This window comes from Bos javanicus, chromosome 24 (assembly GCF_032452875.1).
Source record: "Bos javanicus breed banteng chromosome 24, ARS-OSU_banteng_1.0, whole genome shotgun sequence".
Lineage (NCBI taxonomy): Eukaryota > Metazoa > Chordata > Mammalia > Artiodactyla > Bovidae > Bos > Bos javanicus.
In genome coordinates this window covers 10,970,656-10,982,687 of record NC_083891.1, presented here as the reverse complement: position 1 = coordinate 10,982,687, position 12,032 = coordinate 10,970,656, and the positions used below count along the sequence as shown (strand labels likewise).

At 43.5% G+C, this 12,032-nt stretch overlaps 1 protein-coding gene across 1 annotated transcript in view; it reads left to right on the top strand.

Moving 5' to 3' along the window:
• CDH7 (cadherin 7) overlaps window positions 1-12,032 on the top strand; it is a 147,962-nt gene that overhangs the window by 57,415 nt on the left and 78,515 nt on the right. Inside the window, exon 3 of the mRNA XM_061399565.1 lies at window positions 11,183-11,477. Within this exon, the coding sequence (XP_061255549.1) occupies window positions 11,183-11,477 (295 nt within the window). The remainder of the gene's footprint in view (window positions 1-11,182; window positions 11,478-12,032) is intronic.

Genomic DNA, 12,032 nt, shown 5'->3' with positions numbered 1-12,032 from the left:
CATATCGAGCTTTGGCTCCTGGGCTCAGTGAGTTAAGGCCCTTCTGCTTCTTCCTGTTTTCCAAATAAAAAACCCCCCACAGAGAATCCTCCTTACCCTTGTGACTGGTTCATTCACACATGTGAAGTGTCTAGAAATTAAAGGGTTTGGGAGCATGGGAAAAATAAGAGTGTTTCAGATGTGGACGGAAGGAAACGAGTGCCATTCCGCCCGGGGAAATGTCTTTTAAGAACTGTGCCTCCTGCAGCTTCTTCCTAGTGGCTTCCCCTTCTGGTCTCCGTGTGTGCATCTCTCACCAAATTGTGCAAATGTGCTTCTCGCCCACCTGTGCCCCTGCTGGAAGAGGCCTGGGGTGTGTGAACACAGATGTCCTCGGAGAGCCAAGCTCTGCCACTCATTAGTTGGTGAGTGAGTTACCTGCGTCCGGGGAACAGACGCTAAGTCAGGGATATCCGTGCCTTTCGGGGATGTATTGGAGTGGTTTTCACAATCAAAATTGGTAATGAAGGGAGGGAGGCAGGGCTGGGCAGCGGGAGGGGGTGAACTGCGGTGCAGTTGCAACCTGGAAGGGGGCTAGTCTCTGGGGATGTGTGCAGCTGGCAAGGCTCTTCAAAGTCGACCTGGATCAGGGGAGCAGGGGGAGCTTGAAATCAGCCTGTCATTGCCTGGGGGATGCCTCCGAGAAAGAAGTATTACCTTCGGTAAACTGGCTCTCTTTGCTGTTTTTTGCAATTTGCCAGATTCGTAAATATCCCCCAGGTGAGTGACAGTTTTTGGGAAGAACTTAGCTGAGAAGCATCAGCGCCTGGCACTCCCAGCATTTCCTGGGGTCAGGTAGGAAGTGGACCTGGGAGGTCACTGCCATGACACCCCATGATGACAGCCAGAGGGGTCCCCACCCATGGCTTGAGGTCGTCAGTTCAGGGGGCAGCTCCTATAGCACATATTTGAGCTCTTTTCTTGGTGGGATTTACAGGAAGGTCAGTAAGATGAACTACAGCCCCTGATGCTGTAGGTGGTCTTCAGGTTCCAATCAGTATGCACCATTTTCCTCTCATCACCCAGCCTGCCTCAGGCTGAGGTTCCTGCACTTGTCCTTGTAGCATCAAAATGAGGCAAGAGAGTATCTGGAGTCACCCAAGCGCCCAGATGCTGAGCCTGTTCTTCCTGTCTCCACTGTGTAACAGAAGGCTGCCTCCTGCTGGTGGTCAAGATGAATTACACCTACCAGGATGCAACGCTTCTCTTTGTGCCTTGGTCCCTTGGTGCCCAGAGTCCAGGGACAAGGCAGAGAGCACTTGGAACCTGGTGGAATCACCTCGCTCTTGAAACAGAAGCATCAGTAGGAATGAGGATAACACGGGCATTCCCACTATAATTCTAGTTCCTGGTCTTGTGCATTCTACTTGCCCCAGGAAGCTCTGTGGTGTTCAAGGAGGCATCTCCCTCCAACAGAGGGTGTTTTCCTACAGCAAGTGATAAGGGCTGAGCGAGACTGACTCCAGCACTTCCAGTAGTTGAATTGGGTGCTGCAGCCCAGCCTTTGGGATGAAGTGGGATGGGATGGGGGTGACCCACTGTGGATCCCCTGGAGGGGAGTCTCAGGTGTGAGAAGAACCTCTGAGGTTTGAAATCATGTGTTTTCTTTCCACTCCCAGTTTGTTTGCTTTGCTGTTGTTCAGTGGCTGAGTTGAATCCGACTCTGCGGTATTTCTGATATTTTTATCATAAGCATATGGCAGATGAAATTGTTAATTTTTTTGAGTAGACATTCAGTGTTTCTGTGGGAAAATTCTACTCAACCTCCACTTCAAGAAGCAAAATTTAAAGTCATCCTCCTGAGAAGAGAGCTGAACCCTTTCAAGGGTTCAGCTCTCTAACTGTTTCTGTTTTGTGACTTGGCATTTAGGCGGGAGCCAACAAGTGGAGAACACTGTGCTCTCACGATGAAATTAGGTGACAAGGAGTTTTGATCAGTAAGAAGCTGACTCCAGGCAGATTTTTTTTTTTTTAAGTTGGTTGAAAGGTATGGATGCGTGTCCTGGAGACAGCAACCGAGAGATGATGAGATGTGTGCCGTGGAGCTTTCTCTAGGGAGTAGCATGTAGCACGTGGGATGAAAATGCTTCTCTGAGTTGATTTCACTCAGTCCCTGGTGAAAAAGGCAGGGCTCTTCACATGAAGCTCCGAGTAACCACGCCATAGTCATGAGCGTGGAACTTTTTCAAACTAAAGCAAGATCTCCCCCACTAAGGAAGGCAGGTACTTCAACAGTACAGCTCTATGTGGATGTACACGTATGGATAGAAAGTGGCATTTTATGAAATACTTACAAATGCATTACTTCATTTTATCCTCACTTCAGGGTTTAAGGCTAAGTGGACACTGAGGATGCTGATTGGTTGTTGCTGTTGTTCCGTCACCAAATCGTGTTTGACTCTTTGCAACTCCATGGACTGCAGCCTCCAGGCTTCTCTGTCCCTCAGCATCTCCCGGAGTTTGCCCAAGCTCATGTCCAATGAATCAGTGATGCCATCCAATCATCTCCTGTTGCACCTTCTCCTCTAGCCTTCTATCTTTCCCAGCATCAGGGTCTTTTCCAGTGAGTCAGCTCTTCACATCAGGTGGCCAAAGTATGGAAGCTTCAACTTTAGCATCAGTCCTTTCAATGAATATTCAGGGTTGATTGGTTTGATCTCCTTGCTGTCCAAGGTACTCTCAAGAGTCTTTTCCAGCACCACATTTTGAAAGCACCAATTCTTCAGCTCTCTATCTTCTTTATTATGTAGCTCTTATAAATGCACATGACTACTGGAAAGACTGTAGCCTTGACTGATCTATAAGTAGCAATAAACTGGAATTTAGGTTCGATCAAGGCAGCAAGATAGCATATTGAAAAGCAGAGACATTACTTTGCCAACAAAGATCCATCTAGTCAAGGCTATGGTTTTTCCAGTAGTCATGTGTGGATGTGAGAGTTGGACTATAAAGAAAGCTGAGCACTGAAGAATTGATGCTTTTGAATTGTGGTGTTGGAGAAGACTCTTGAGAGTCCCTTGGACTGCAAGGAGATCCAATCAGTCCATTCTAAAGGAGATTAAGTCCTGGGTGTTCACTGCAAGCGGAGAAGGCAATGGCACCCCACTCCAGTACTCTTGCCTGGAAAATCCCATGGACAGAGGAGCCTGGTAGGCTGCAGTCCATGGGGTCGCTAAGAGTCGGACTGGACTGAGCGACTTCACTTTCACTTTTCACTTTCATGCATTGGAGAAGGAAATGGCAACCCACCCCAGAATTCTTGCCTGGAGAATCCCAGGGACGGGGGAGCCTGGTGGGCTGCCGTGTATGGGGTCGCATAGAGTCGGACACGACTGAAGTGACTTAGCAGCAGCAGCAGCAGTAGCAGTTCATTGCAAGGACTGATGTTGAAGCTGAAACTCCAGTACTTTGGCCACCTGATGCAAAGAGCTGACTCATTTGAAAAGATCCTGATGCTGGGAAAGATTGAGGGCAGGCCGAGAAGGGGATGACAGAGGATGAGATGGTTGGATGGCATCAGCGACTCAATGGGTGTGAGTTTGAGTAAACTCTGGGAGTTGGTGATGGACAGGGAGGCCTGGTGTGCTGCAGTCCATGGGGTCACAAAGAGTTGGACATGACTGAGCAACTAAATTGAACTGAAGACAACAAGATAAGATTCAGTAGACATACCTCTGGCTCCTTTGCCTGGACCTAGCTGTTGATACCACTCTGCTGCTTAGTATGGACTGAGACCCCAGAATGAATGAATGTTGCCACTGCATTAGGGCGAACTTTTCCTGAGGATAAAAATTCCTAGTAGTCCTTTTTAAAATACACTGTTTTTTTGTTTTGTTTTGTTTTTTCTTTTAAGAGCTGTTCTAGGGCATTTTAATCTTTCCTAAATACTTCTGTATCATATTCTTTTCCTTTATTACTTTGTGAGTGTGTGAGTGAAGGTCACTCAGTCATGTCCAACTCTTTCCAACCTCATGGATTATACAGTCCATGGAATTCACCAGGCCAGAATACTGGGGTGGGTAGCCTTTCCCTTCTCCAGGGGATCTTCCCAACCCAGGGATTGAACTCAGGTCTCCCGCATTGCAGGCTGATTCTATGCCAGCTGAGCCACAAGGGAAGCACAAGAATACTGGAATAGGTAGCCTATCCCTTCTCCAGCAGATCTTCCTGACCCAGGAATTGAACTTGGGTCTCCTGCATTGCAGGTGGATTCTTTACCAACTGAGCCATCAGGGAAGCCCTTTATGTGTAGTAATGAAGGGCTTCCCAGGTGGCGCTAGTGGTAAAGAACCCGCCAGCCAATGCAGGAGACATAAGAGCCATGGGTTCGATCCCTGGGTCGGGAGATGCACTGGAGAAGAAAATGACAACCCACTTCAGTGTTCTTGCCTGGGGAATCCCACAGACAGAGGAGCCTGGTGGGCTGTAGTCCATAGCATTGCAAAGAGTTGGACACAAATGAGGCGAGTTAGCATGCATGCACATAGTAATTAATACCTATACTTCTTAAACCATGCATCTTCCTCAAAGATGCTTCACAAGAAAATTGTGTTCCATTACCTGGATCACAATGATAATTATAAATTAGGAATACTTCAACCAGAAAAAAATATGACTCTTGTACTTGTTTTCATTTGTAATATTTCTTCAACAGCTTGATAATTACATCGTATCCAGTGGTAAGTGGAAAATATCTATTTAAAAGCATAATGAGAAAAGAAAACTTGCATGTAATGTGTATATTCAAGCAGTTTTTTCCCCTGCCAATTATTGTTTAAATCTGCCCTCCATACTTATTATTTTAACCTTGTGAAAGTTTAGCAAAAGTAAACTGCATGAGTTCTAACAATCTGTAACACAGTTTTAAACTTAAAAAAAAAAAAAAAACTAGAATAAGTAAATCAGAAGTAGAAAATTTACCTTAGAAATCTTTTGCCTAATGTTCAATATATAAATCATTCTCTGATGGATTACCATGCCATTCAAAGGAACATATGCATATTTTGTGTTCAGCCATCATTACTCCATTTTTGTGTACAAATGTAGCAGCATAAACTTTTGTTTCTATAATATGCATTTTGTGTTTTTTTTGTATTCAAAAATTCATTACAGAAAAATTATAACATCAATTATAATTAATTATAATGTTAAATATAACATTAATTATTTCCATCATTGTATTTCGTCATTGAGGATCACAGAGGCTTTCTTTTTTAGTTTTATATTTTTAGTGTCAAAACTTTCATGATAAACATTATCTTTCATGATAAACAGTCTCAGTTTCATCTTATGACTATATTGGTCTTTTTTTGATATGAAAGTATAATGTTTTCAAAAGCAATACATTAATAAGTACAGTCTTGACATTATAGTAATTTATTAATCTTACCCTTCTACATCATCTCAAGTAGTTGTAACAATTGTTCAATGAAGTTCAAGTGCAGGTATTTTATAGAGGAGGGGAACCAGGAGAGTAAAGACAAGATCAACAGTTAGGTCAGAAAACAAGCAGAGCGGAACATGTTCATAGAGGGAAGAAAAGTGGGTCAGTATATTGAATTGATTTTTTTACCTCAGTAGATTGAGGAATATTTTCCATTTTCAGATGGATCACAGTGATAGATCAAGTAGTTTATATCAGGTCCTAGTTGATTAAATAAATGCAAGAAAAATGTCAGAATGCAGTGCATTGATCTGTTGTTGTTCTTTATAATCTTAAATTGAAAACATAGTGTAGTTGCTCAGTGGTGTTTGACTCTTTGCAACCCCATGAACTATAGCCCACCAGGCTCCTCTGTCCCTGGAATTCTCCAGGCAAGAATAATGGAAGAGGTTGCCATTCCCTTCTCCAGGGGATCTTCCTGACCCAGGGATCGAACCCGGGTCTCCCGCATTGCAGGCAGATTCTTTAATCAAGAACATGGTATTCTGCCATCTGAGAACGTCCAATGGTCTATAAAGCCTCTTTATGCGTCTGTGTCTGTGTGGAGAACTGTATAAGACTTACAGAAGCAAGAATAAGAAAGTGTGCCTGTCCCTGCAGGACTCTGTCTCTTGGGGAACACAAAGGTATCAATGTGCAAGTGTTACCCTGGGCATAGAAACAAGGTTTCTGAATTCCCTCTCCCTGGTTTCAGAGGATTAGCGAGAACAAACCAGAGATATGGGCTGTTTTTTGTTTAGTTTCTATTCTTTCTACTTAATGCTATTAAGACTTAAAAGGATAGAAATGGAAATAAAACAGGCACTACTTTTTCACAAAGTGAATTATAAATTTACAAAATTTACTACAATAGTTTGTTAAGTATGTGGAATATGATGATAAAGCGAACCCAGCTCTTAGGGTGGGAACACAACGAAACCAGATTTTCAATAGAAAGCAGAATTAAAGGCGTTTTGTCAGAGAAATGCAAACAACATGTCTTGTGGGGAAAATAGGATTGTTAAAATTTCAGTAAAAGGGAGCTTTCGTTATGTCGAGCTGGGTGTCAGATGCTGGGTGAGATGATGGAGGCCGGATCTGTAAAGGGATGGACCTGATTTCTCTGCTCTGGCCACAGTGACCGATCCCAGGTGCCTGGGGCGTAGAGAGCCCTCTGGGATGTGGGAAAGGGACACTCGGGGATGGCCCGTGGCCATGTGGAGCTCTGTGCTTAAGATCTGGGGTTAAACCCAGAGACCATGGGAAGCAATTAGATGTATTTGATGAGGGCTGTGACATATCCTATACTGTACTTCGGTATAGTTTTAGGAAGATCATTGCTGACATGCAGTGTAGCAGTGTAGATGATATGAGTTATTCAAAGTGAAGAGTAGCTGGGGAGTTTTGTTATAGCCTAGGTGGAAGATTTTAAGATTCCAAGTTGGGATTATTGTTCAGAAAGACTGAAGAAAGGGTTGATGTGTACAGGTGATGAGTACGAAATTCCATTGAGTGGGGGATGCTGGAGGCCTAGTGGATTATTATTATTGTTTTTTAGCTGAAGAATAATTGCTTTACAATGTTGTGTTGGTTTCTGCTCTGCAGTGTGAATCAGCTCTGTGTATACATACATGCCTCCCCACACCCCTCCAGGTCATCACAGAGCACTGGGCTGAGCTTCCTCTGCTAGACAGCAGCCTCCCACTAGCTCTCTGTTTTACACATGGTAGTGTATCTATGCCAGTGTTCCTCTCTCAACTCGCCCCATCTTCTCCTCATAGTGGATTATTAAACACATTATACCTGAGGCGCATGTGAAGTGTGCCTTGCGTCCTGGCCTGGGTAGATTATGATGGACTCCAACAGTTTCATATTTCTTACATTGTTACCAAACACAGTAGTGACACGGGGACACGGGATTCGCGTCATACTTGGTTCACCTTCCTGCTTATTTGGTTGCCTTATCATGAGCTGGACTCAGCTAAGAGATGTGTGCTCCTCACTGTGTGTACTCATTTGCCAAAAAAAGAAAAATGTAAATATTTACTTTTGGAGCCACAGCAAATATTTTGAAAAAGATATAGAGATGCAGACAGTAAAAATGAGTTTTTTTTTCTGGTGATGAATCAAGATTTTGTTATTTAGATGAATCAAAAGATGAGGTTTACGGGGATATTGGCAAATGAAATAGGCAAAACATCATGAGTTCTACTCTGCTCCAAATAGAGTGCAGATCTTTGTTTTTTTATGGTGTTTTTCATTTATTGCTAATTTGTTCACTTACCATATTGGGACCATAGACATTTATTTTTTCCTGGCCACAGGTCTTCACTGTAGAGTGTCCTACTCTAGTCTGTAATAGTCATTTACAAAGACTGTGCAGCCGTGTTTATGTGTGTGTGGAGGGGGCGGGGGGACTGCACTGATAGATTGCCATTCAGTAGTTTCTCAGCATTTTTCTTTGCTGGGCATGCTTATTCAGCACAGAAAGGTAGTAGTTTTTCCTAACAGCATGGGTTTCACTTCACCTATTAAGGTTAGTATAGTGGGCGAAGCCTCACAGATTTAGTGTGTGAATCACTGATAATTTCGTCTCCATCTTAATGTTTCCTAGTTGATCATTTACTTTCAACAGTAGATGCCTCTACTAACCTCACAAGGACACCGGGTTAGACTTAGAGTGTTTTTATGCTTCTGAATTTTGGCAGTGGTTACAAGTCTAGTGATAGTCCCAGCTAGGAGAAAAATGTCAGTGATGGGGAGAGTGATAGATTTCAGGGCTCCTGCAGTGGATAGATGTGTGTGTGTGTGAGAGGCTGGTGATGGTGGTGGCAGTTAGAGGTAGAAGAAAAGAATGCTGATCCTTGAATGACTGGGAAAACAAGCAATATGAACCGTTTTTACCTTTGAGCTCTTTCGCTCTCAGTAATGGAGAACAACTAACGGTATTGTATAACGTCAAATATGGCATCAGAGCTCAGGCTGAAGGTCATTTTTGGTCATTTCCTTTATGGAAAGGAAGGCGTCCTCCCTTACCTGAATACCCCAGGAATATTGGATCACCACACTGTGAAGATGGTCGTCAGTTGATAGAATTAGTTAAATGAATCACAAGGGCTGATCCCGTGAATGGGAGCCCATACCTTTGATTAAGATGCAGCCTGGGTATTACTTATGTATTTACATGGTCAGAAGCTCTTTCTAATATTTCACACTACCATCAGCAGAGACCCTCTGCTGACCCAGAGAGGAACAGATGAGGCAAGGAGGGGTTGAGAGTGTGGCTGTGAGAGGTGTGTGCAGCTGGGGACTCTGCTTTGGGCTCGTGCTTAGTCACTTCAGTCGTGTTTGACTCTTTGCGACTCCATGGACTGTAGCCCGCCATGCTCCTCTGTCCATGGGATTCTCCAGGCAAGAATGCTGGAGTGGGCAGCCATTCGCTTCTCCAGGGGATCTTCCCAACCCAGGGATTGAACCTGTGTCTCCTGCATTGACAGACGGATCCTTTACGCTGAGCCACCAGGGGAGCCCCGCTTTATTCTCACCTGTCATCTTTTGTCTCTGGACTCAGGTCTTTGCGTTGTTGAGTGTGGTGGAGTCTACTGCTGTTCTGTGGTGTCAGAAAGGTCCCTTCTGGCACGTTGTGAAGTGTGTTGATGTAAACCCCTGGAAGCATTGAGCATCTTTAAGATCTAGAGGGGCGATCTGGTAGGGGCGGGTTGCTTTATTCTGCCCTGAGTTGAGTTCTCCTTTGTAGCAGCTTTTAATGTCCTCCCCTCACAAGACACAGCCCATCCCCCAGAGGCAGGATGCCAGTGCAGGAGTAGAGGATGGGCTTTCCACCAGCCTGACATTTTCATACTCCTGTGCATGCTGTGTGCTGAGTCCCTTCAGTCATGTCCAGCTCTTTGCAACCCCATGGACTGTAGCCCACCAGGCTCCTCTGTCCATGGGATTTTCCAGGCAAGAATACTGGAGTAGGTTGCCATGCCCTCCTGCAGGGGATCTTCCGGACCTGGGATCAAACCCACATCTCTCATGCCTCCTGCATTTGCAACTTCTTTACCACTAATGCCACCTGTAGGGATGTAGCTGCAGAGTTGGCCACATGACCTCAGGCCTTTCTCTACCTCAGTTTCCTCATCTGTTAAAAGGATGATGAAGTCAGTCAGTGTGAGCCTGGGATGGGTTACTCTGTAGAGAATATTAACCGTGGTTCCTGGAACACAGGGAGTACTCAATAAGTCAAACTTGAGGGATTTTTAGCTTGCCTCATACAAGCTATTATATATGTATGTAATAGACACCCTGAGAATGACTTAAGAAAATTAAATAATTCATTATATTTCAAGAACACATCTTCTCCATATGCTGGATAATCTTGCTGCACAGTGATTCACTCGCTAATGCCACTCTGAACAAAGCTAAATTAAAACTTGTGGCAGAAATTAATTTTTTGTATCATTTTGTCCTGGCTGAAAACTACAGAAACAAAAGGATGAATCAGGTACTTAAGTATTCCGAAGCCGAGTATAAACACAGCTGTTACAGTGCAATGGAAGGATCACTCAGAGAAATTCATGGTACAAATGTAGTATTCTCAACAGCTAAAGATGGAAATGGACTGGGTACCCACTTGCCTGAATAGTTTTCCATATCCTATATTTTTCGCACTTTGTCTTTTTCTTGCAATGGCAGGTGGATTCTTACAATGAATCCACTCAGTGGATTCCACTGAGCCACCTGGGAAGCCCCATACACCTTGTCTTTTAAAGAGTGCCAACATAGTTCCGCAGGGCAGCCTTGCTATTTGGTAAATTGGGTTTTCGCCTTTGTATTATTTGCAGTCCAGAATCACAGCATTTCCTGAGGATGAAAGATTGTTGAAATTCTGGATTGGGTGCTGCATTTCTCAGGTTATGAAGTTCAGGGAAAGATGTAATTATTTCCGAGTTTCCTCAGGTTCCTCTGTTCGACATAATGTTCTGACATACACAGAAGGGACAGCTCCAGATATGAAATGCAAATCAGTAGGGGCTGCCCCTGCAGCCAGAGCCGGGGTTAATCATGCAAATCTAATGCAGTGCTTGGTATTTCAAGAAAGGTTTTAGTTGAAGTCTCAAGCACATATTGATTTAAAATTCCTACTTCAGAGAGCAGTGTAATTTTTTTTTTTCCAGCTTCAAATTTTAAAATATAGAACAGGATTTGGAGACCCATTTAGTGACTGGACAGCCGTCCATACTTAATAATCATGAGAAGTTGTGGGGGTGCAAGGGAAGGGTACCCGAAAAGGATGTGATGATTTCTAAGCATTTTACTTAATGTATTAGATCTAAACTTACTCATGTGCTCGAATAAGTCCTTTTGCTTGGAGTAAGATTGAATTGACTGGTTGTACAAGTTTACTGACTATCTGCTCTGGTCAGGGAAGATGGCTAAAACTGGCAAGGACACACAGCGAGTTTCTAACTTTGGGAATGATAAAAATTCCTTTGGAAGTGAGGCTGGGTACCAGAAGAAATGCAATTGTCTTGCTCACAAGTGCAAGCTGACACATTCTAAATAGCCTTTTCCACTGTGCACAATACAGGTCCGCTTATCTTTCCAAGAACAATAAAATTTCATGTGCTGCTGCCTGACATTAGAATTATTTTTACATATCTCCATATCGCTGACTCTCTTGTAAGTTAATCTCATCTCACATGAATTTTTCACCAGCTTCACTCTGATGTTGATAAAGGAGATGGTTCCATCAAATACATCTTGTCAGGCGAAGGGGCAAGTTCCATTTTCATTATTGATGAGAACACTGGGGATATTCATGCTACCAAGAGGCTGGATCGTGAGGAGCAAGCCTACTACACGCTTCGAGCCCAGGCGTTGGACCGGCTCACCAACAAGCCCGTGGAACCCGAGTCTGAGTTCGTCATCAAGATTCAGGACATCAACGACAACGAACCCAAATTCTTGGATGGCCCGTACACGGCAGGGGTTCCCGAAATGTCACCTGTGGGTGAGTAAGCACAAGTTGGTCTGACACTATCTGATTTGGGGAGGTTTGTGTTTAAAATTAAATCATCATAAGTACCGGAAAAAGAATCACATTAATATTTGTATAGAAATTACTATTTTGAGTGAGGGAATGTTTGAGCTGTGTTAGTAGCCAGTGTCTAAATTCTGCTTTTTGACACATTATTTTATTTGTATGGAAATTCTTCTTTTATACTGCTCAGTGTCTTCAAGAAATTACCTAGGTCTTATCATCCCTTTTCAATTTAATATTTCAAATTAAAAAATGAGAGAATCCCCTGGCAGACCAGTGGTTAGAATTCAGTGCTTTCATTGACCAGACCCTGGGTTTGATCCTTGGTAGGGGAACTAAGATCCCACGGGCTGTGTGGTATAGCTCACCAACCACCACCCCCCTCAAAAAAAAAAAATTAAAATTATGCTTAAGAGGTTAAAAAAAAACAAAAACCTTCCAAATAAACTTAGTATCAAACTAAAAAAAAAAAAAAATTCCAGACACATCCTTGTGATGATTTAGTTTTCTTTCTCCCCATGTTAG